Consider the following 26,332-nt stretch of genomic DNA (forward strand, 5'->3'; position numbering starts at 1 on the left):
AGAGGCTTTACTCTCTGCCTTTCTCTCTCTGGGTCTGGTGTGTGTGTGTGTGTGTGTGTGTGTGTGTGTGTGTGTGTGTGTGTGTGTGTGTGTGTGTGTGTGTGTGTGTGTGTGTGTGTGTGTGTGTGTGTGTGTGTGTGTGTGTGTGTGTGTGTGTGTGTGTGTGTGTGTGTGTGTGTGTGTGTGTGTGGAGAAGTGGGGCATGGGTGTCATGCTTAAAATCCTATGTTTGATTGGTAATCCCTTGTCAAGCCTGATTAGCGAAGAGCATGTTCTCTCTAAAGCTTGAACATCTGACGCACTCGCACACTGGCTCAAACAACACCCTTATAAGACGTGTGTCCCTTGCCTCCACTGTGACTAGATCATCAATAGGCTTAATCAGCCACATCTTTATATCCACACCACAACCCGGACCTGTAATGCCTGATGGAAACCATATTCAACCACCAGGGATCCCAGAGGTGTGTGTGGAGGAAGTCAAAAGGGACAGTAAGGTGAGATTTGACTCCTGTCTTTAACCTCCATGCTGTTCTAGTATGATCTTTCTAGGCACCTCGATTGGCTAGTGCTCTCGAAGTACCCTCTTTGTTTATCGGACTGTCACCAGGAAAATCCCTCCCCCTGAGCCGACAGTTATCCTCAGGAAATGCCTTTTAAGCTGCTGTCTGTCTGGTGTGTGAGAGAGAGTTCAAGTACTGTGTGTGTTTGCGTCCGTGTTTCTTTCTGTACGTTTGGCGGTGTCTGCTTGTGTATCTGTGCTTATGTTTCTTAGTGTGTGCTTATTGCTGTGAGGACACGCTCCCTGGGTCAGCTTGGAAGGCTGTGTATGTATATGTGTTCCTACAGTCCGTCCAGCAGATATGTTGTATTCTCTAGGCATTAAGAACATAACGCACAGATGATCTAACAGCGAAAGGTCAGTCAGCACAAGTAAAGATGGTGTGTCTGTATGTGTATATGTGTGTGGTGGGAGGGGCTTGTATTATTATCCTTGTGGGTACCGGAAAACCCCAAAAGTCCCCACAAGGATAGTAAAGCAAGGAATATGATTTATGTGTGTGTGCTTGCGTGCATGCGTCTGTGTGTGTGCAGGGTAATACTTTTGAGTTCATCAAAATCAAATCAAATTTGTTTTGTCACATGCACCGAATTCAACAGGTGTAGAGTAGACCTTACTGTGAAATGGTTACTTATGATACAGTGGGTACCGGTACAGGTTAGTCAAGGTAATTTGTACATGTAGGTAGGGGTAAAGTGACTATGCATAGAGTGTGTGTGTGTGTGTGTGTGTGTGTGTGTGTGTGTGTGTGTGTGTGTGTGTGTGTGTGTGTGTGTGTGTGTGTGTGTGTGTGTGTGTGTGTGTGTGTGTGTGTGTGTGTGTGTGTGTGTGTGTGTGTGTGTGTGTGTGTGTGTGTGTGTGTGTGTGTGTGTGATTTCAAATTTACTCATGGATGCTTTATTTGTTGGAATTGAAATAGAATGGAGTGATCCTAAACCCTAACAGGAACCAGAACTAGGCCCCATGGAAGAAGGTTTGTTGGCAGCACAGCAAAAAGACAGAATTCATTATTTAGACTCCAGGAATGGATATGTGTCTTTAAATACTATACAGATCTGACAATGTTGTTTAGCCTGACCTGATTTGTCACCTTACGTGACTCTCAATCACTTACCGGGCAATAACACATTCACATCTAGAAGGTACTGCTGTGTCAGTAGAGAGAGGGAGGGTTATAGGAAGGGTGAAGGGTGGTTGTCTGTCTCAGAGTCAAGCAGGGGAGGGGTTCAGGGAGGACTGAGGTGGGGAGAGCAGGGGTTAGAGGTGAGGTGGTTTGTCAGACAGGGAAAGCTGAACAAAATCACACTTACTGGTGTGTGTGTCTGTGTCGTATGTGCGTGCATGCAAGTGTGTATAAGTGTGTTAAAGTCCTGACCCTTAGAGCTTATCTTCAGCCAACTAAACATTAATTACAGCTTCAGTAAAGACCTTAACTTGATCAGTTAAGCAGGACCAGGAATTACAATGTGCCCAATGCTAACATTAGCCACTGAATAAAGTGTAATGTGCAAAGGTGATGGATACTGATGGCACAAGCCCACAGTCAATCAAGCAATGTCAACACAGAAAGCTAGATAGTTAGCCTAGCATCGTTTAGTCACAGTGACCACCATGATAGACAGCAAGCTAGCCATAGTTAACCAAGCATTATTCAGTTACAGCCTTGTCAATACAGACAGCTGGCTAGCCATAGTTAGCTTAGCTTTGCCCAGTGGCCACTGTGTCAATTAATTGTAGCTTCCCTAGCACTGCTCAATGACAGCTTGCCTATGTAAATACAGACATATAGCTTGCCATCGTTAGCCTAGCATCACTCACTTAAGTTACACCAATGACAATAAAGACAGCTGTCTAGTCGTAGTTAGCTTAGCATTGCTCATTGACAGACATGTTAATACTGCTAGCTAGCCACAGATAGTCTAGCATTGATCAGTGGCAAAACTATTTGTTGTTCAACAACAAAATGGCTCTTATGTTACCACACTTATCGTTCTCTGTTCCAGGCCAGGGGTTGTGGTGTGAGAGGCTGGGACTGGGCCCGGAGCATGGAGCTGTGCTAAGGAAGGTTCTAGATCCAAGGCTAGGGGCTGTGATTAAGACCTAGTGTTGGATTGAGGCTGTAATGATGCAGCCACAGAGGCCTTGTTTGTCCAGGTGGAGGGTCCTGCTCTGGTCCACACTACTCCTCCTCAGTCCCCTCAGAGTCACAGGTAAAGACCCATCACCACAACTGTATTATTCTTACCCTGACTGTCTCATAGAAAAAGAAAAAAACACAAGTAGGGAGGGAGGACAGTTCTGTTGAATGGTGTGTGTGTGTTTGTTTCCACATTGTAACTAAAGATGCATTCCAGAGGTTCTGTATATACTTTTTAGCTATTAGTACTGAAAGTAGCACCCACAAGCCAAAACGGGTCCCGAATATTGTGCACATTTTGTACAACACCTGTAACGGTTTTCTAGGTGTGGTGAAGGAGAGTCGGACCAAAACGCAGCGTGTAGATTGCGATCCACGTTTAATGAACAAAAAAAAACGTAACACGAATCTAAAATACAAACACTACAAAACAAAGAACGTAACGAAAACCAAAACAGCCTATACTAGTGAAAACTAACACAGACAGGAACAAGGACACTAAGAACAATCAAATCAAATTGTATGTCACTTACACATGGTTAGCAGATGTTAATGTGAGTGTAGCGAAATGCTTGTGCTTCTAGTTCCGACAATGCAGTAATAACCAACAAGTAATCTAACTAACAATTCCAAAACTACTGTCTTATACACAGTGTAAGGGGATAAAAATATGTACATAAGGATATATGAATGAGTGATGGTACAGAGCAGCACAGGCAAGATACAGTAGATGGTATCGAGTACAGTATATACATATGAGATGAGTATGTAAACAAAGTGGCATAGTTAAAGTGGCTAGTGATACATGTATTACATAAGGATGCAGTTGATGATAGAGTACAGTATATACGTATGCATATAAGATGAATAATGTAGGGTATATAAGGAAGCATTGTTTAAAGTGGCTAGTGATATATTTACATAATTTCCTATCAATTCCCATTATTAAAGTGGCTGGAGTTGAGTCAGTGTCAGTGTGTTGGCAGCAGCCACTCAATGTTAGTGGTGGCTGTTTAACAGTCTGATGGCCTTGAGGTAGAAGCTGTTTTTCAGTCTCTCGGTCCCAGCTTTGATGCACCTGTACTGACCTCCCCTTCTGGATGATAGCGGGGTGAACAGGCAGTGGCTCGGGTGGTTGATGTCCTTGATGGTCTTTATGGCCTTCCTGTAACATCCGGTGGTGTAGGTGTCCTGGAGGGCAGGTAGTTTGCCCCCGGTGATGCGTTGTGCAGACCTCACTACCCTCTGGAGAGCCTTACGGTTGAGGGCGGAGTCTGCCTGGGAGCAAGACATCCTGGTCCGTGACTGGGCTGGATTTCTTCCTGTAGTCCGTGATTGACTGTATTGCCACATGCCTCTTGTGTCTGAGCCGTTGAATTGAGATTCTACTTTGTCTCTGTACTGACGCTTAGCTTGTTTGATAGCCTTGCGGAGGGAATAGCTGCACTGTTTGTATTCGGTCATGTTACCAGACACCTTGCTCTGATTAAAACATGTTACTGGATGTCAGACACCTTGCTCTGATTAAAAGCAGTGGTTCGCACTTTCAGTTTCACGCGAATGCTGCCATCAATCCACGGTTTCTGGTTAGGGAATGTTTTAATCGTTGCTATGGGAACGACATCTTCAACGCACGTTCTAATGAACTCGCACACCGAATCAGCGTATTCGTCAATGTTGTTATCTGACGCAATACGAAACATATCCCAGTCCACGTGATGGAAGCAGTCTTGGAGTGTGGAGTCAGCTTGGTCGAACCAGCGTTGGACAGACCTCAGCGTGGGAGCCTCTTGTTTTAGTTTCTGTCTGTAGGCAGGGATCAACAAAGTGGAGTCGTGGTCAGCTTTTCCGAAAGGGGCAGGGCAGGGCCTTATATGCGTCGCGGAAGTTAGAGTAACAATGATCCAAGGTTTTTCCAACCCTGGTTGCGCAATCGATATGCTGATAAAATTTAGGGAGTCTTGTTTTCAGATTAGCCTTGTTAAAATCCCCAGCTACAATGAATGCAGCCTCCGGATAAATGGTTTCCAGTTTGCAAAGAATTAAATAAAGTTCGTTCAGAGCCATCGATGTGTCTGCTTGGGGGGGATATATACGGCTGTGATTATAATCGAAGAGAATTCTCTTGGTAGATAATGCGGTCTACATTTGATTGTGAGGAATTCTAAATCAGGTGAACAGAAGGATTTGAGTTCCTGTATGTTTCTTTCATCACACCATGTCTCGTTAGCCATAAGGCATATGCCCCCGCCCATCTTCTTACCAGAAAGGTGTTTGTTTCTGTCGGCGCGATGCGTGGAGAAACCCGTTGGCTGCACCGCCTCGGATACCGTCTCTCCAGTGAGCCATGTTTCCGTGAAGCACAGAACGTTACAGTCTCTGATGTCCCTCTGGAATGCTACCCTTGCTCGGATTTCATCAACCTTGTTGTCAAGAGACTGGACATTGGCAAGAAGAATGCTAGGGAGTGGTGCACGGTGTGCCCGTCTCCGGGGTCTGACCAGAAGACCGCCTCGTTTCCCTCTTTTTCTGAGTCGTTTTTTTGGGTCGCTGCATGCGATCCATTCCGTTGTCCTGTTTGTAAGGCAGAACACAGGATCCGCATCGCGAAAAACATATTCATGGTCGTACTGATGGTGAGTTGACGCTGATCTTATATTCAGTAGTTCTTCTCGACTGTATGTAATGAAACCTAAGATGACCTGGGGTTCTAATGTAAGAAATAACACGTAAAAAAAACTGCTTAGTTTCCTAGGAACGTGAAGCGAGGCGGCCATCTCTGTCGGCGCCGGAATACAATCACCTACAAAACAACCAAAGAATATGGCTGCCTAAATATGGTTCCCAATCAGAGACAACGATAAACACCTGACTCTGATTGAGAACCACTCCAGACAGCCATAGACTCTGATAGATCACCCCACTAGCTACAATCCCACTATATACCAAAACCCCAAGACAAAACACACCACAATACAAAAACCCCATGCCACACCCTGGCCTGACCCAATACATAAAGATAAACACAAAATACTTCGACCAGGGCGTGACAACACCATTCATATCGTATGATATGTTAAAAATGTCAATTCGTGCAATATGTTACGAATTTGTAAGTACTTTAATTTAATTTAGACAGAGTTTCCAATGAAGCTGTGTGTAAAAGTGAGCTGTTTTGGTTTATGCAGGGCATCCCTATACAATTGTAGAAGAGGGCTTGCCTTGGGAGGCCGGGAGTGGTGACCAAACTGTGAGACGAGAAAATTGTAAGTAATTGTAGTGTACCGGTATATGTTTATGGCAAATACACCCATCACCACGTTTCCATAAGCTTCTTCCTTCCCTGCTGAAGAAAAACTGAAAATACACACACATGCACACACAGGCCCCAGGGGCCCAAGGCAATGAGTAATTTTTTCCCTCGTCAATCTACACACAATACGCCAAAGCAAAAGGACAAAGCAAAAACAGGTTTACATTTTTTCTTCATATTTATTAAAAAGAAAAGACAGAAATGATTTACATAGGAATTCAGATACTTTGCTATGAGAGTCTAAATTGAGCTCATGTGCATCCTGTTTCCATTGATCATCCTTGAGATGTTTTGTAACGCTCGTCGTCGTAAGGAAGAGTGGACCAAAGCGCAGCATGGAAAGTGTTCATGATCTATATTGTCAAGAATCACTCAAACAAAAATAACGAATACAAAAACGAAAGCGAAAAGTTCTGTCAGGCACAGATACTGAATGGAAAACAACACCCCACAAAACCCAAACGGAAAATTACAACTTATATATGATCCCCAATCAGAGACAACGATAGACTGCTGCCTCTGATTGGGAACCACACTAGGCAAAAACAACAAAGAAATAGACAACATAGAATGCCCACCCCAAATCACACCATGACCTAACCAAATAGAGAAATAAAACGGCTCTCTAAGGTCAGGGCCCAACAACATTTCTTCAACTTCATTGGATTCCACCTGTGGTAAATTTAAATTGATTGGACATGATTTGGAAAGGCACACACCTGTCTATATAAGTTCCCACAGTTGACAGTGTATGTCAGAGCAAAAACCAAGCCATGAGGTCAAAGGAATTGTCTGTAAAACTCTGAGACAGGATTGTGTCGAGGCATAGATCTGGGGAAGGGTACTAAAAAATTAACACAGTGGCCTCCTTCATTTCTAAATGGAAGAAGTTTGGAACCACAAAGACTCTTCCAAGAGCTGGCCGCCCGGCCAAACTGAGCAGTCGGGGTAGAAGGGCCTTGGTCAGGGAAGTTCCTCTGTGGAGATGGGAGAACATTTCAGAAGGACAACCATCTCTGCAGCACTCCAACAATCAGGCCTTTATGGTAGAGTGGCCAGACGGATGCCACTCTTCAATAAAAGGCACATGACTGCCTGCTTGGAGTTTGCCAAAAGGCACTTAAACGAATCTCAGACAATGAGAAGCAAGATTCTCTAGTCTGATGAAACCAAGATTGAACTTTTTGACCTGAATGCCAAGCATCATATCTGGAGGAAACCTGGCACCATTCCTACGTTGAAGAACGGTGGTCGCAGCATCATGTTGTGGGATGTTTTTCGGCGGTAGGGACTGGGAGACTAGTCAGGATCGAGGGTAACATGAACAGACCAAAGTACAGAGAGATCCTTGATGAAAACCTGCTCCAGCGCGCTCAAGACCTCAGACTGGGGCGAAGGTTCACCTTCCAACAGGACAACAACTCTGAGCACACAGCCAAGACAACACTTGGGGACAAGTCTCTGAATTTCATTGAGCGGCCCAGCCAGAGCTCGGACTTAAACCCGATCGAACATCTCTGTAGAGACTTGAAGATAGCTGTGATATTTCAGCATTTATTATTTCATAAATTAATATAAATTTGCTAAAATCTGTTTTTGCTTTGTCCTAATGGAGTATTGTGTGTTGTTTTTCTAGGGAAAAAACAGGTGAATCAATTTTAGAATACGGATGTAATGGCTGTAAATGTGGAAAAGGTCAAGGGGTCTGAATACTTTCCGAAGGCACTGTATATATGTGTGTGCATGCCTATTGGTTTTCAAATCAACTTTCTTTCATTGTCTAGCAGCCAAAGGCATTAACCTAGTCATATTAGCAACCAATGATAGATGTTGCAACTCCCCTCTTTCAAAATTTCTAAAGATATTTTTATCTCTGTACATGAAACCTTTTGCATGAGCTGTGCGCATTTTAGAAGTGTTTTGCAGCCAATTGCATTTTGGAACATTTGCGAGTATGCCTACCACTGTGGACATATTGCTGCACTTAAAATGTGAAGAAATTATAGTTTATCAACATTTTAAGCTAAACATTCTGATCTGTTCCATCAGCCTTATTAATTGATACACTGTATACCTCCACTACACCACACTACTTTGATAAGCATTGTGAGTAACCGCAATACCCACAAGAAAAGTGGGTATACGGTGTATACTGGGTATACCCTCCACTCCACATCTGCTGGTCAGACCAGCTTGACCAGCATGGACCAGCTTGAAATTTACAAGCAGTCTGTGTTGTTTTTTTCAGCAGGGTTGGTACACCTTCTTGTAGGCTGTTCTGTTATTGCTTTGCCAGAATTCATGTATTTATTGATTAAATCCATTAGCTGAAATAACCTTTAAATATCTACCGAAAAGGTGTTTGTTGTCAGCAGAAATTGTCCTTCCTGCATGGCTTATATCCCAAAGGCTCAGCACTTTGTCTGATTGGCTACTGTGCTAATCATAGACTTGTCTGACTGGCAGGGAACCCATGTCTGGAGGGCCAGGATGTGTTTTCCACGGTTAGAGAGAACAGCATGATGGGAGAATTTATCATTGAGCTTAACACAGAGCTGACAGCCAATGATGTTGTCTGGAACCTAACTGGGGAGGATGCTGATTGGTTCTTCCTGGAAGGGCGGAGCATCAGACTCAAGGCCCCATTGGACAGAGTTCTGGACCGGGAGGTAATCTTAAAAATGTTATTGCAATTTTGTTACAATGATGATAGGATTTGGTCTTGGTTTGGAACAGGTAGAACTGAGCGATTTCTGCCAGATAGGGCAGCTTCAAAGTCAAAATTGTTAACATTAATGATAATAAAAAGTAGCTTTTTGGTCTTAATTTAAGGTTAGGGTTAAGCATTAGGATTAGCAGTGTGGTTAAGGTTAGAGTTAAAATTAGCAGGGCCAGATTAAGAAATCATAGGTGGTAGTTTCCATTTAAATCAGGACTGACAGCCATTGTTAGTGTACCCATGAGTGTACCTATGAGTGTAACAGTCATATTGCCAGGGTAATAGTATGTCTATTTGACCACATTGCAACAAGCTGTATATCTGGCGTGCATGCTGCCCAAATTGCGGCCTTCCCGACTGTAGGCATACTGGTAACTGACGAAATAAAGGAAACACTTGAGTAAGCGAAGATTACGTTATGGTGTGGGGTGCATTTTCCTTGCATATTCTTTTGAACATTGAGAGCAGGCTCCTATGGTTGGAATAACCATTTTTGTGTGTATTTGTGTGTGTGTGTTTCAGGTTCAGGGCCCAGTCCTGATGGCAGCGTTGACCTGCTTTGAGGAGGACATTGTGCAGGTAGAGACTATTCATTTCTGGAAATATATATGTCCCTTTTACCACAGTGATTTTATTATGGATCCCAAACTTTGAAATGTGTGTGTGTGTTTCAGAGTGAGTACAGGATCATGGTGGAGATTCTGAATGAGAATGATAACACTCCTGAGTTTGTGGAGAGCACCATTCAGCCTCGCAGCATCAGTGAGGTAAGTAGACTACACATGTAAGCGCGCGCGCACACACACACACACACACACACACACACACACACACACACACACACACACACACACACACACACACACACACACACACACACACACACACACACACACACACACACACACACACACACACACACACACACACACACACACACACACACACACACACACTGACACAGACTATTGCGTGCTGTCTAGCTGGCTGAGGTGAATACAGTGGTGTTTACAGTCCAGGCCACAGATGCAGATGATGACACCATCATGTACTCCATCGACCAGACCTCGGTACAGTATTAATAACGTTTTATACATAAATATACACCAGGTCTCCTTACTGCATCAATAATGTTGTGCATTTAAATGAGTGTGTACAGTATTTGTGGGTGGTATCTGTTCCAGCCTGATGCTGCATACTTCAGAGTGGATCTTCCTAACAGTGGAGAGGTGATACTGGCCAAGCCTCTGGACTACGAGACCAAAACACAACTAGAGATTACCATATCCGCTTTGGTATACTAATAGACCTACTGCTACTGAAAGAGTTTGGCTGCTCCTACAATCTGCGTGATATATTTTGTGAATAATGCACACCAATCAGATTGCATGACTGGAACTGTTCCACCAACCAGTCTGTTTCAGTCTGATACGGTCTGTGTGTGTGTGTGTCTATTTATGTATGTGTAGGAGATTAACACTGCAGAGAAGTTCAACACCAGTGCCATCCTGATCGTGAATATCTTGGACAGAGACGACCAGTACCCACATTTCCTGCCATGCACGCCCATCTCCAACAACCAATCAAATCGTGTCTGCACCAATCCCATCTACATGGTTAACATCACAGAAGGCGAACAGGTTAGTGACCAGGGTTCGGGTGGTAGGTGTTGGTGGTAGGTGTCGGTGGTTAGCGGTTAGGGACTGATGTATTGTGTTAATGTTGTCTGTTATAGGACATTCTTCTGGACTTCTCTCCCGGGCCAATCAATGCTGTGGATGGAGACAGAGGCCTCAGTACACCTCTCAGCTACAGCATCCTGTCAGGTAACACACACACACATCGTTTAACTTTACAATGAAATGCAGAATAATATTAGGAGCTGATAACATAGATAGCTACATGTTGTCAGGGGCTGATGGCGGGCATTTCGTGATGGATGAGCTGACAGGGGAGGTGCGTCTGACAAGAGGAGTAGAGAACAGACTACAGACACCCACACTACACCTCCAAGTCATGGTGAGACACACACACACTTATGCAGACTTACACTCAGTGGACAGTTTATAAGGTACTCCTGGGCTTTTCACGCATGACAGTGTCTAGGGTTTACCAAGACTTGTGAGGCAAACAAAAAACATCCCGTATCCAGTTAGTGGTAGTCCTGTGGGTGAAAACAGCTCGTTGATGAGAGGTCGAAGGAGAATGGCAAGAAGCATTCAAGCTAACAAGTGGGCCACAAACAGGCAAATAACAGCGCAGTAAAACGGTGGTGAACAGAACGGCATCTTGGAACGCACAACTCATTGGTCCTTGTCACGGATGGGCTATTGCAGCAGCCGACCACACCAGAAGAAGCGGCTCCAGTAGGCATGCAATCACCAACACTGGACAATTGAGGAGTGGAAAAACATTGCCTGGTCCGACGAATCCAGATTCCTGTTGCGCCATGCTGATGGCAGAGTCCATGGCCCCATCCTGCCTGGTGTCAACGGTACAGGCTGGTGGCGGTGGTGTAATGGTGTGGGGAATGTTTTCCTGGCACATGTTAGGTCCTTTGATTCCAATTGAGCAATGTTTCCATGTCCTGAAGAATTCAGCATGTTCTGGAGATAAAAGAGGGTCCGACCCGGTACTTCATGGGTCTACCTAATAAACTGTCCACTGAGTGTATAAACGAGTATGGCTACTGAACAAAACCATTATTAATGGAAACTTTCTCCCCCTCCTCAGGCATACCAGAGGAATGACCCTTTGAAGTATTCAGTTACCACAGTGGTGGTCTGTGTTGTTGCTGTCAACCACTTTCCTCCTCAGTTCAGTTGGCCTGAATACCATGGCTTTGTCATTGAAGGCGACAGCCCTGCCTCACTGGTCAACACTTACGGCAACACTGTGCTGCTGATACAGACACAGGACAGGGACTTCTCTGATGTATGCACACACGCACACACACACACACATACACACAGCTATACATGCATAATATAATATTCTGTAACTTCAACTCTCTCTTCTCTCAATCGGTAGGGCATCAATCCCAATATGCACTACTCCCTGAGGTCCTCGTCCAATCACACACAGTTCTACCACATCACACAGGAGGGGCTTCTGATCGCCAGAACCAATCAGCTATGGCCATCACAGACACACAGTCTGAAGGTGGGCTTTGATTGGACAGAAGAGTAGTACCAGAGAACAACCTAATTACTCTCTATTGAGGATGGACAAGCTGCATTGGTGAAGCTGATGTTGATGACAATGATATCCTGCAGGTAGTGGCTGTGGATTTGGAGTCAGGTGAAATGGACACGGCTCTCATAAAGGTGGAGGTGCTGTTTGAAGGACAAACAGGTAACACACACACATAATGGGAATCTGTGTGGTCATACTTGCTCTGCAGTTCATCATCAGTGTCTGTATGTACAAAACATGACATAGACTGACCAGTCGTATCCAGGTGAAGACCTGTTATTGATGTCACTTGTTAAATCCACTTCAACAAGTGTGGATGACAGGGACCTCTACAGGATCATTTTTACACACCCCTGTGGGATGGTTGAGCTAACATAGGCTAATGCGATTAGCATGAGGTTGTCAGAAACAAGAACATTTCCCAGGACATAGACATATCTAATGTTTACAGAAAACAAGAAAAGTTAACTTAAATTCTTGTTAATCTAACTTCACTGTCCAATTTACAGTAGCTATTACAGTGAAATAATACCGTGCTATTGTTTGAGGAGAGTGCACAATTATGAACTTGAAAATGTATTAATAAACCAATTAGGCACATTTGGGCAGTCTTGATACAACATTTGAACAGAAATGCAATGCTTCATTGGATCAGTCTAAAACTTTGCACATACACTTCTGCCATCTAGTGGCCAAAATCTAAATTGTGCCTGAGCTGGAGTAATACAATTTGGCCTTTCTCTTCGATTTTAAAGATGATGGTACAAAAAAAAAAAAAATGCATGTTTTTTTCTTTGTATTATCTTTTACCAGAACTGATGTGTTATATTCTCCAACATTCATTTCACATTTCCACAAACTTCAAAGAGTTTCCTTTGAAATGGTATCAAGAATATGCATATCCTTGCTTCAGGTCTTGAGCTACAGGCAGTTAGATTCGGGTATGTAATTTTAGGCGAAAATTTAAATAAAGGGTTCTATCCTTAGAAGGATTTTTAAGCCTTTACACAATTGAGACATGGATTGTGTATGTGTACCATTCTGAGGGTGAACTGACAAGACTAAATATTTCAGTGCTTTTGAACGGGTATGGCATTAGGTGCCAGGCGCACCAGTTTGAGTGTGTCAAGAACTGCAGCTCTGCTGGGTTTTTCACGCTCAATAGTTTCCTGTGTGTATCAAGAATGGTCCACCACCCAAAGGACATCCAGCCAACTTGACACAGCTGTGGGAAGCATTGGAGTCAACATGGGCCAGCATCCCTGTGGAATGCTTTCAATACCTTGTAAAGTCCATGCTCAGACTAATTGAGTCTGTTCTGAAGGAAAAAGGGGGTGCAACTCAATATTAGTAATGTTTTCTAAGGTTTTGTACATTCAGTGTATGATAAACAGAGTAGCAGCAGCGTATATGACTATATGTGAGTGGGTGTGCCTGTGTCTCGAGTCAGTATAAATGGTGTTCCTAATGTTTTGTACACTTTGTGTGTGTGTGTGTGTGTGTGTGTGTGTGTGTGTGTGTGTGTGTGTGTGTGTGTGTGTGTGTGTGTGTGTGTGTGTGTGTGTGTGTGTGTGTGTGTGTGTGTGTGTGTGTGTGTGTGTGTGGGTGCAGTTCCTCAGGGCCAATTGGGGGATGGGCTTCTTCCTGGTAGCTGTGCAGTGGGCAAGGCTATGGGTATGGTCATCCTGGGGCTGACTCTGTTAGGCTGCACTCTGTATGCACTGCAGCATGTACTCCAGACATACAGAGGACTGAAGGACCCAGAGGACAGGGGCTGTATAGCCCAGGGGAAGCACCCCAACGTGGTGGGATACACTGACACCTCACCCTGACCCCTAACCTTTTAACTTTTAAGCTCTAACATTTACACATTCTGGTCCTGTGCTCTGACCTGTGTGTCTCTCTGTCTCCTCTCCCCTGCTGGTTTAGAGATTACAATGCTTCCAACTGGTGAGTCTCTCCTCCTCTCAGCCCCTGTGTGTGTGTGTGTGTGTGTGTGTGTGTGTGTGTGTGTGTGTGTGTGTGTGTGTGTGTGTGTGTGTGTGTGTGTGTGTGTGTGTGTGTGTGTGTGTGTGTGTGTGTGTGTGTGTGTGTGTGTGTGTGTGTGTGTGTGTGTGTGTGTGTGTGTGTGTGTGTGTGTGCGCCTGTGTGTGTGTCATACAGGGCATAGTGTAGCCATCTTGTTGTGTGTGTGTTTTTTCTCCCCAGGTGAGTCACAGTAGTCCCATGCCAGTACTGGATGAGGTGAAATTTAAAAAAGAGGGTCTGAGCAGCTCCACCTCCAAGCTACTGGGCAGTCAGAGCATCTACAGTCCTGCAGACTTCAACTCTTCTCCACTCAATGTTTTACCTGTAGCTATACCCTCAACGACCTACATCCAGCCTATACTACCCAGCACCACTCCTACAGACCCCAGTCATTGCCCTGCTTCACCCAACTCCTCCCATACACCTGCTACAACCACCACACCTGAACTACTCACAACATCCACTCAACCCTTGGACAACTCTAGCTTTAACACACCCACACTCCCCACACCTACCCCGAATCTGATGGATGAACCTTTATCTACAGACAGATTTTCACATACACACCCCTTCCCTATTGCAGAAGAGGTAGGTACACCCACTCAGGTAGAAGAGACTCCTAAAGACACCCACCCACCTACCTCACCTACCCAACAGCAGGTACACACACCTTTACCTCCTCCCATTCCTATCAACTCACCCCCCCATGCCACCCCACCTACCTCAATTACCACACCTCTCCCTCTTTCACCTGCTGCAGACCCAATACACACTCCAGAGTGTACAGGAGATACTCACACACCTTTACTTACTCCACCCTGTCCAGAGCAGGACAGCGTTGGGACACCCCCACCTAAACCCACTACAGGGCAGGCACACATACCTGTACTGACCACGCCCACCCCAGAGCAGGTAGGACCACCAGGGTACCCTGAGAAGTGCAAACTCTCCACACACAGCCCTGAGACAGCCTCCATTTGGGATGATGACTGCTTCCTGGGGGATGAGGAGGCCATCAGGACCAGTGATGATGATGAGGATGAAGAGCTGGTGAGACTCTGTTTTCGAGTACAGCCCACATTCCTGATAACAGACTATGACAATGACATCACTACTGAGATCCCCCCTAGCAGTGGAGAGGACGAGGGGACTGAAAATGGCGAAGGAGTGGAGAGAGCGATGGAATTGATGGAGGGAGACAAGGGAGAGAGAGGCAGTGATTATATGGAAGGAAAGGGGGGTCATTTGGAGAGCGAAGCAGAGAGCTTGAAACAGGGGAATCAATCATCTCAACCCTGTAATACCGAGCAGGAAGTATCAGTGGGCCAATCAGAGGAGAGATAGACAGTAACCCAGCAACACTCTCTAACTAAAAGTATCTTTGGTGAGTTGCTGAGGCCAAAGATGTCGGAACGCTCTGAAACACACCCATATAAACACACACAGAAACACACACACACATACAGTACACTGATGACATAGGAACATCCTAGACTTGCCTCAACCAAGTGTAAATGAAACACAACACAACAGGCCATGTGTCTGAGATATAGGCTACACTTCACTTGTAACATAGGCCTATGACTTGAGTTTGTTGTGTTGCTGTGTTGTTGTTCTTATTGTGTTGAATGGACTCCTGCACACTGTGTGTAGGCCTACTTACAAATAAATATGTATCGTGCATCTGTTTATTGTCAACCCCTATAACCATTCTTATTTAGTTGGAACTAAAACACCCCTGTGATCCTTGATGGAAAATAACAGCTCAGACCAGCATACATTTCAAGCTGTTCCATGCTAGACCATTCCGGTCTATACTGGTCAATGCTTGTTGGATCTTGGTCAAGCTGGTATGACCAGCATGATCCAGCTGGTCAAGCTGGTCTGACCTGGTTGGTCTGGTCTAGTTGGTTCTGCTGGGCAACCAGCCTTCGTTGTGTTTTCGCTGGTGACGAGCCTTTGTTGTGTTTTCCCTGGTGACCAGCCCTTGTTGTGTATTCGATGGCAGCCCAGCAATCGTTGTGTTTTCGCTGGTGACCACTTTGTTGTGTTTTCCCTGGGGACCAGCCCTTGTTGTTGTATTTTTGCAGGTGACCAGATTTTGTTGTGTTTTTTTTGCTGGTGACCAGGCATCACTGTGTATTGGACACTGGTGACAAGCATAAACTAAAGTCACATCAAGTCACATTATGATGGTTTACCAAGTGATGTTTAATTCCTATTGGAATTCATCCAGAGTGGATTCCCACAATCCCACAATGAGAATGACTACAAGGGTTAGAAAGAACAAATCAGACCACACTCTTAGAAAAAAGGGTGCTATCTAGAAGCTTAATCAAAGGGTTTGTTGGCTATCCCTATAGGAGAACCCTTTCTACAGAGGGTTCTACATGGAACCCAAAAGGGTTCTACATGGAACCAAAAAAGGGTCATCCTATGAGGACAGCCAAAGAACCCTTTTGGAACCCTTTTTTCTAAGAGAGTACCTAAACCAGGGGTTCTCAAACTTGAGAAAAATCATCAGGGACCCCCTCATAATCTCAACACAACTCGAGTTAAATAAAAATAGCATACATGGCTGGACGGACTGATTTTGTTCCAGTACTGCTCTGGGCTTGCTCTGCCAAGCATTTTTCATTTCCTTCATCACTGTTATTTTAATTGGGCCTATTCTGTTATTTAGCTCACCCACCACTAATGCACAGAGATGTTGATAGTCGACCAAGAAATAGGTCACACAGCCTGCAGAAGCCCCAGAGACGTTTGATTTCTATATAGACTATTGTTAAAGAAAAGAGGAGTCTATCAACTGTAAAATGTGAGCACAACAGAGACAGTTACAACTGAAGAATCTGATAATCAATAGATTAGAGAAAAATCAGTTTTTTAACACAGCTGCAGCATATCAGGTAGGTCCATGTTTAATAGCCTACCACGTTGTTGAAATGTTGAATCTTTTTAGGATGGCCTACCAAATTATATTTTTAACCACTTAAAAATTAAGGTCCACCCATTATTCAATGTCATCTAAAATTTGAATAGGTATCCGTCAATACAGGGTGTCTCCTATCCAGCCGTACCATACAGTCTTTGGTATGACTTAGTACCATATATGGGCAGCCATAAAGCCATAAAAGTGAAAGTCATACCCATGAGTCCATCTCAAGATAGCCTAGAGAAGGGGGGGGGGGGGTCAAATTAATCAGTTGGTTCTTACGAACAAAAGTAGCCTATTGTCAATGTTCTCCACCCAGTGACAACATCTTTGCGCACAAAAAGTGTTAGACTGTGAGGCAGGTGAAATTAAAGATGGATAGTCAGGGCCAGCAGCAGGACAAATCAGTTGGACCTTTTATTTCCATAGGTGGGCACTGTTGCTAGCGAATTTGGAACATTGTATCAACTAGCCAATTTCGGGCCCTCAGAGTTTCTTGTGCCAGTAAGCTTGGGACAGACAGCTGTTTTTTAGGACATTTACACTGGATACAGTGGGGCAAAAAAGTATTTAGTCAGCCACCAATTGTGCAAGTTCTCCCACTTAAAAAGACGAGAGAGGCCTGTAATTTTCATCATAGGTACGTGTTGCCCAGCAACAGCCCCAAAACATCACTGCTCTAGAGGAGATCTGCATGGAGGAATGGGACAAAATCCCAGCAACATTGTGTGAAAACCTTACAGAAAGACTTACAGAAAACGTTGCCAACAAAGGGTATATAACAAAGTATTGAGATAAACTTTTGTTATTGACCAAATATTTATTTTCCACCATAATTTGCAAATAAATTCATTAAGAATCCTACAATGTGATTTTCTGGATTTTATTTTTTCATTTTGTCTGTCAAAGTTGAAGTGTACCTATGATGAAAATTACAGGCCTCTCTCATCTTTTTAAGTGGGAGAACTTGCACAATTGGTGGCTGACTAAATACTTTTTTGCCCCACTCTATATGGGATCATCAGATCATGATATTTTGTTCTTTCACACTGAGACTTGGTGATTATCGAGGCTGTGAGTGTTGGAAAGATTTTTCAAATACTGAGTAACTATCATTCGCAAAGGCTTCATTGACTTGTGTGAGGCAAAGAAAAATGACTGAGCTCGGCTAGTTAGTGGTGTATGTGGTGAGTTAAGACAATCCGACATTGCCAAATGGGCACTTTAGTACATATGCATGCATTCTGGAGAGAGACGCACCATGTCTTTGCCACGCACCCCTCCCCTACTTCTTGATGCAACATTTTAAATTGTACGCAAGACACATTATCTGAACACATACAGTGCATTCGGAAAGTATTCATACCCCTTGACTTTTTCCACATTTTATTATGTTACAGCCTCAGGCTGAAATGTATTACATTTTTTTCCTAATCAATCTACACACAATACCCCATAATGACAAAGTGAAAACAAGTTTCTAGAAAATTTTTAAACATGTACTAAAAATAAAAAACAGAAATACCTTATTTACATAATTATTCCGACGCTTTGATTTGAGACTTCAAATTGAGATCAGGTGCATCCTGTTTCCATTAATCATAATTGCATTTTTTCTACAACTTGATTGGAGTCCACCCGTGGTAAATTCAATTGATTGGACATGATTTGGAAAGGCACACACCCGTCTATATAAGGTCCCACAGTTGACAGTGTATGTCACAAAAAAACTAAGCCTTGAGGTCAAAGGAATTGTCCGTAGAGCTCCGGGACAGGATTGTGTCGAGGCACAGATCTGGGGAAGGGTACCCAAAAAATAGTGCAGTATTGAAGGTCCCCAAGAACACAGTGGCCTCCATCATTCTTAAACCACCAAGACTCTTCCTAGAGCTGGCCGCCCGGCCAAACTGAGCAATTGGGGGAGAAGGGCCTTGGTAGGGAGCTTACCAAGAACCCGATGATCACTCTGACAGAGCTCCAGAGGCCGTCTGTGGAGATGGGAGAACCTTCCAGAAGGACAACCATCTCTGCAGCACTCCACAAATCAGGCCTTTAGAGTGGCCAGACAGAATCCACTCCTCAGTAAAAGGCACATGGCAGCCCACTTGGAGTTTGCCAAAAGGCACCTAAAGAACTCTCAGACCATGAGAAAGATTCTCTAGTCTGATAAAACCAAGATTGAACACTTTGGCCTGAATGCTAAGCGTCACGTCTGGAGGAAACCTGGCACGATCCCTACGGTGAAGCATAGTGGTGGCAGCATCATGCTGTGGGGATGTTTTTCAACAGCAGGGACTGGGAGACTAGTCAGGATCGAGGGAAAGATCAACGGAGCAAAGTATAGAGTGATTCTTGATGAAAACCTGCTCCAGAGCGCTCTGGCCCTCCGACTGGGGCGTAGGTTCACCTTCCAACAGGATAACGACCCTAAGCACACAGCCAAGACAACACAGGAGTGGCTTCGGGACAAGTCTCTGAATGTCCTTGAGTGGCCCAGCTAGAGTCCGGACTTAAACCCGATTGAACATCTCTGGAGAGACTTGAAAATAGCTGTGCAGCGACGCTCCCCATCCAACCTGACTGAGCTTAAAACTTCTTAGGGCTGAAATCCCGTTAACGGGATGATATGACAACAGCCAGTGAAAGTGCAGGGCGCCGAATTCAAAACAACAGAAATCTCATAAATAAAATTCCTCAAACACACATTTATCTTATACCGTTTTAAAGGTCATCTTGTTGTTAATCCCACCACAATGTCCGATTTCAAATAGGCTTTACAGCGAATGCACCACAAACGATTATGTTAGGTCACCACCAAGCCACAGAAAAACACAGCCATTTTTCCAGCCAAAGAGAGGAGTCACAAAAATCAGAAATCGAGATAAAATTATTCACTAGCCTTTGATGATCTTCATCAGATGATACTCATAGGACTTCATGTTACACAATACATGTATGTTTTGTTTGATAAAGTTCATATTTATATAAAAAATCGGAGTTTACATTGGCGCGTTACATTCACTAGTTCCAAAAACATCCAGTGATTTTGCATAGCCACATCGATTCAACAGAAATACTCATCATAAATGTAGATGAAAATACAAGTTATACACATTCAATTATAGATATCCCTCTCCTTAATGCAACCGCTGTATCAGATTTCAAAAAAACTTTACTGAAAAAGCAAACCATGCAATAATCTGAGACGGCACTCAGAAAAATAATGAAATTATCCGCCATGGAGTCAACAGAAACCAGAAATCACATTACAAATATTCCCTTACCTTTGATGATCTTCATCAGAATGCACTCCCAGGAATAATGTCCATTATTTATGCCCAAGTAGCAACTTTTGTTAGGGCTTAGGTATAGAAATCCAAACGCTCGTGCAGGTCCCACATAACTTCGGACAAACATTTCAAAAAGTAATATTGCAAGTCGATTAAACATTTCAAACAAAGTATAGAATCAATCTTTAGGATGTTTTTATCATAAATCTTCAATAAGGTTCCAACCGGAGAATTCCTTTGTGTATAGAGAAGCCATGGAACGCAGGTCGATCATCATGTGAAATGCACATGACCAGGAAATGGCTCTCTGCCAGTAACCTGACTCATTCAGCTCTTATTGAGCCCCACAACACAGTAGAAACTTCATTCAAGTTTCTAGAGACGGTTGACATCTAGTGGGAGCCCTAGGAAGTGCAACTTCATCCATATCCCACTGTGAATTTAATAGGGGCTGGGTTGAAAATCGACCAACCTCAGATTTCTCACTTCCTGTTTGGATTTCTTCTCAGGTTTTTGCCTGCCATATGAGTTCTGTTATATTCACAGATATCATTCAAACAGTTTTAGAAACTTCAGAGTGTGTTCTATCCAATACTAATAATAATATGTACATATTAGTAACTGGGACTGAGGAGTAGGCCGTTTATTCTGGGCACCTTTCATCCAAGCTACTCAATACTGCCCATGCAACCATAAGAAGTTAATAAAGAGGATCTGCAGAGAAGAATGGGAGAAACTCCCCAAATACAGGTGTGCCATGCTTGTAGCGTCATACCCAAGAAGACTCAATTCTGTAATCACTGCCAAGGGTGTTTCAACAAAGTACTTAAAAAACTGAAAATATTTTACCTTTATTTAACTAGAAAATAACAAATTCTCATTTACAATAACAGCCTACCAAAAGGTAAAAGGCCTACCGCAGGGACAGGGGCTGGGATTAAAAACAAAAATACATTTATAAAAATATAGGACAAAACACACATCACAACAAGAGAGACAACACCACATTACATAAAGAGAGATCTAAGACAACAACATAGCATGACAGCAACACATGACAACACAGCATGGTAGCAACACAACATGACAACAACATGGGAGCAACACAACATGGCAGCAGCACAACATGGTAGTAGCACAAAACAGGGTACAAACATTATTTGGCACAGACAACAGCACAAAGGGCTAGAAGGTAGAGACAACAATACATCATGCAAAGCAGACACAACTGTCAGTGACAGTGTCCATGATTGATTCTTTGAATGAAGAGATTGAGATAAAACGTATATTTATATTTCTTCTAAACTTTGGGCAAAAATGTAATGGGGTTTTGAAACATTTTTTTCAAATAGGGTTTTCAAGCTTCTGAATATTGCGGGTAAATGCTACCAGTAGAAGCCAATGTTTCAAATAGGCCTAGCTGGTGCATCACTATCACTAGCTATCACTAGCTAATAAGGATGAAATCCGAGCACGAGCATGGAGCGTGACTGGGTCAAGCTTAGAGGAGCTTATGAAGTTGCTGGAGCCGATTGCAATCCATTTACTGACCTGTAACATGGCCAAGCTAGAGCAGCTAGAGCAGCTTGTGAAGTTGTTGGAACCGTTCACAATTCATTTACTGACCTGTAACATGGCCAAGCTAGAGCAGCTTGTGAAGTTGTTGGAACCGTTCGCAATTCATTTACTGACCTGTAACATAGAGCAGCTTGTGAAGTTGTTGGAACCGTTCACAATCCATTTACTGACCTGTAACATGACAAATAGAGCAGCTTGTGAAGTTGTTGGAACCGTTCGCAATCCATTTACTGACCTGTAACATGGCCAAGCTAGAGCAGCTTGTGAAGTTGTTGGAACCGTTCACAATTCACACTGACCAACTTCAAATGGACAGCAAGTCACTGTCTGATGTGATGTCGTGCCTTCTCAACCTTGAGGCACACTTGCAGTCAACTACTGTTGCATAACAGTTGGCACAGGTCTTCCTGAATTCAATGTGAGATGGGCCCAAGTGTGTCTCTGTTACTTTGCTCAACAGACATGGAGCCACTGATGAGGGAAGCAGTCTTTTGTACTTCAGTAAATACGAGAGTACAGCCGTGGAGCTGCAGGACCCCAGAAAGATGCCAGCACGTTGAATCAGATATATGGAATGGGTTACAAGGTTACGATTAGTATGCAAGATACTTATAATTCACTGCAGACAGCATCTCATTGTGTAGAGACCAGGGTCTGTCCCTGGAGCCATCTCTCCCTGGTACCTTATAGAACAGAAACATTAACTCATGCTCTGGAACGCGGTATCACCAAAAGACATCGTAAATCTTCCAGAGGCCCATCCTCAGTACAACACACACAGATGAGCATTCTAACCGCCCCTTATTCGGTTGAATAAAACAATCATTTGATGCAATAACAGCATTAAAACATAATCCTTTAATTTCTGTTCTGACAAGATAAACCAGAAAATCTTGTTTGGTTGAACAGAAACACACACACCACACACAGGCTGGAGTGAAATGGTAGAAGAAGAAGTGTTGCATTGCTTATGTTTTTGCTGTTGTTGCAGCTATTTTTATTAACCATATTTGATGGGGTTAGTCAGCGATACATGTTTAATATTACATGAACAAAACAGGTCAAACTACAGGTTGGAAGGCAAATGGATCCTGCTGAAAAGAGAAGACTATTCTATCTGTAAACTATCAAGTTATCAACTTCCAAATAGGCCTATTGAGTGAACAGCATTGTTTTACCAAGCGAGAGAATAGCTTTTGATATGAGTGCATCAGGGGGCACCAGTGAGTGAGCTGAGCGTCATTGGGTGAGTCAGTGAAACAGGAAAAAAATGTAGGACTATAATTTCCTTCTCATATTGTACAATATGAATGTCTCCACACACCTACAGTAGGTCTAGGTTGTTGATAAGTTATAGACAAGTTTGCTATTATTTATCTCATTGTCAGTTTGTCAGTGTCAAAGTAACCTGTCATTTTGATCATTTGAGAAGTTTAAAAAAATATTCAGCTAAAGTCTCATCATCTAAAATGATGTATAATTGGATGAAATGCATTTACAATGGCCACATTTCCCCCAAACCCTAGAGTACAAAAAAATCCCCATGTGTGCAACTTCTGCAATCACCTCTACTCTACTGATCTATACCAGTAAGCAAAAACAATGATAATACATGCAATGCTTTATTATAAAGGATATTTTTATCATGCCTTCTGCTACCTCAGAGCACACTGGGTCACCCCCCTCTTGGGCTCACTTGAGGTGGCCATTATGGCATGAAGGCCAGATTGGGAAATTAGCCGGGACACCGGGGTTAACACCCCTGCTCTTATGATAAGTGCCATGGGATCTTTAGTGACCACAGAGTCAGGACACCTGTTTAACATCCCATCTGAAAATAAGCACCCTACACAGGGAAATGTCCCCAATCACTGCCCTGGGTGATTGGGATATTTTTTTAGACCTAGGGAAAAGGTGCCTCCTACTGGCCCTCCAACAGGGACTGTTTTTCGTGATTGGCAAGTCAGTTAAGAACAAATTCTTATTTACAACAACAGCCTAGGAACAGTGGGTTAACTGCCTTGTTCAGTTGCAGAACGACAGATTTTTACTTTGTCAGCTCGGGGATTCGATCTAGTAACCTCTCGTTTCTGGCCCAACAGTCTAACCACAAGGCTACCTGCCGCCCAATAAATTAACCAGGACTAACCCTGCTTAGCTTCAGAAGCAAACCAGCAGTGGGATGCAGGGTGGTATGCTGCTGGCATACTTACCTGCAATTGTATTTGCTAAAGCCTGTTTTGGCTAAACGCTGTTCGCTGACAGATTAGCCGTGCATTCCCGACTGTAGGGAAGCCTCGTGATTGGGCTACACACAATCCACATCTAGACAATGTTTTATCATCTGTGGCTAAATTATAAGCCTACTCCTGGTGTAGTATTCAGAATTATTTCATTTATTTCTGATCATTCTATAAATTTGGCAAATGTATTTCAATTGATCAGGGGCAGCACCTCCAGAACCCTTCATGTGGCTATTATTCTATTAGGAAATCAATTATGAAGTGCAAGGATGGAGAGATGAGAGCTGCAAGCTCATGTCTATCAGCAGCACAAGCTCACACTGAAGTCGTGCAATTATGTACAAAAAGCATTTCAGCAGAGTTTGTGTGTTTTTTTGGCTCAAATAATGTGAAAAGATTCACATTTTTGTACGACTTAATTTGTTAGAAAAAAAACATTTTGGGGGGCAAAATTCTAAACAATCTATTGAAAGTTATTAAAGCAATGCATGATGGGCAATGGTGTTCTACACTGCCTTATTTTTGTGTCCCACATTTATTTATATAAAAAACAAATGTGTTAACAACCAAATATTATTCATCAACCAAGTCGTCACTAAAATAATTATAATATAATAGTAGCCTTAAGGTTTAAAATATATATGTATATTAATTCCAATACTATTTTCTATGCTTGTTTATGCGTAATACTTTGGGATACTGGTGCACTTGTCTGAAAGGCTCTTTTTTGAGTAGACATAATGCATGTAATGCAAGGCTCCAGTTTTATTTTATTTTTTTCATATAGAAGGCAATGTTGAATTCTATGAGGGTTGCCATGTTGGAGACAATATTGATTTAAAAAAACAAACAATAATTGTGGTATTGATGAAGATGTTTGATTGGGGAATAGGGATACATTTTTATGATGGGACATGTTAATACCCACCATAATACACACACACACACACACACACACACACACACACACACACACACACACACACACACACACACACACACACACACACACACACACACACACACACACACACACACACACACACACACACACACACACACACACACACACGTTTACCCACTCACTTTGTTTGTACTCATGTTATAGCAAACTCAATACTTTTGTATGAATTACTTTTAATCAAATATTTGTATCTAGTTGTCATGTATTCATTATCTTTAACTTGTTAAATGTTTGTACTTTGCATGCTTCAGTAATGATAACATGGTTAAATAGTCTTAAATAGCTTTTGGTATATTTGCCATTTCCTTCTGTAGCTCAGTTGGTAGAGCATGGCGCTTTAACGCCATAGTGGGTAGGACCACCCATACGTAGAATTTCCACTGAAGATAAAAAAATGGCATATATTATTATTATTATTATTATTCCAATTCTGTATTTCTACTGAAGAAAACAATAATTAATCAATGCACTACTGTAAATAAATTGACTCTACCTGTTATAAAACAGAAAGGGTGAGCAATTATCATTCTGAAGCCATTTGGTTATGGGTTTCACAGCCCTATAATGAGAATAGAATATATATTTTGGTTAGGTCAGGGTGTGACTAGGGTGGGTACTCTAGTTTTTGTATGTCTAGGGTTTTTGTATGTCTAGGGGTTTTTGTATGTCTAGGGGTTTTTGTATGTCTATGTATAGTTGCCTTAGTGCACATCCGTAGCTTCACATTTCGTTTGGTTGTTTGTTGTTTTGTTCAGTGAGTTTCAATTTATTAAAATTATGTGGAACTCTACTCACGCTGCGCCTTGGTTCGATCCTTACGACGAACATGACAATGTCAAGTGTCACGTCTTGAGGAAACCTGGCACCATCCCTACGGTGAAGCATGATTGTGGCAGCATCATAATGTGGAAATGTTTTTCAGGGACTGGGAAACTAGTCAGGATCGAGGCAAAGATGAACGGAGCAAAGCACAGAGAGATCCTTGATGAAAATAACTTATAAATGCCTATATATATATATATATCCATTGATTCTTGAAGAATATAATTAGAAACGCCTCATTAGCTTAGCTCAACTGTCACAACTCCATGAAAACCCAAAATATAAGCTTGTTTTTCTCCAATGTTTATAAACATCATAAATGTAAACAAACATTGTATAGCCTCATAACATGGTTAAAACAATCCTTTTTACATCATGGGATGGTCAGTCCATAGCTCTGTCTATTAATCTGAGAACGGTTACATGTCTCCAGGCCCATCCCTCAGCTTTTTAACAAAACAGAGGCGGGGCGGCCATTTTGTTATAGTTTCATCTGTGGATTTGCCCTTTAAACAGCTGCATATTATCAAGATATCAAAGTGTCAC

At 42.9% G+C, this 26,332-nt stretch overlaps 1 protein-coding gene across 2 annotated transcripts; it reads left to right on the forward strand.

Annotated features, from left to right (window-relative positions):
- The first annotated feature begins 318 nt into the window (after positions 1 to 318).
- On the forward strand, positions 319 to 15,641 carry LOC123992648 (cadherin-related family member 5-like). 2 transcript variants are annotated; one of them, XM_046293978.1, is made up of 17 exons: positions 319 to 497; positions 2,566 to 2,772; positions 5,888 to 5,965; positions 8,479 to 8,681; positions 9,254 to 9,310; positions 9,406 to 9,498; positions 9,715 to 9,801; positions 9,916 to 10,026; positions 10,201 to 10,371; positions 10,467 to 10,557; positions 10,644 to 10,750; positions 11,465 to 11,665; positions 11,762 to 11,893; positions 12,007 to 12,085; positions 13,538 to 13,731; positions 13,856 to 13,876; positions 14,135 to 15,641. In XM_046293978.1, the coding sequence occupies exons 2-17, from the start codon at positions 2,685 to 2,687 to the stop codon at positions 15,296 to 15,298; spliced, it is 2,877 nt and encodes a 958-aa protein (XP_046149934.1). In that variant the 5' UTR covers positions 319 to 497; positions 2,566 to 2,684; the 3' UTR covers positions 15,299 to 15,641. The 2 variants fall into 2 exon arrangements, with proteins under 2 accessions (XP_046149934.1, XP_046149943.1); XM_046293987.1 differs by lacking the exon at positions 319 to 497 and adding an exon at positions 691 to 919.
- Positions 15,642 to 26,332: the final 10,691 nt, after the last annotated feature.

This window comes from Oncorhynchus gorbuscha, linkage group LG02, assembly GCF_021184085.1.
Source record: "Oncorhynchus gorbuscha isolate QuinsamMale2020 ecotype Even-year linkage group LG02, OgorEven_v1.0, whole genome shotgun sequence".
Classification (NCBI taxonomy): domain Eukaryota; kingdom Metazoa; phylum Chordata; class Actinopteri; order Salmoniformes; family Salmonidae; genus Oncorhynchus; species Oncorhynchus gorbuscha.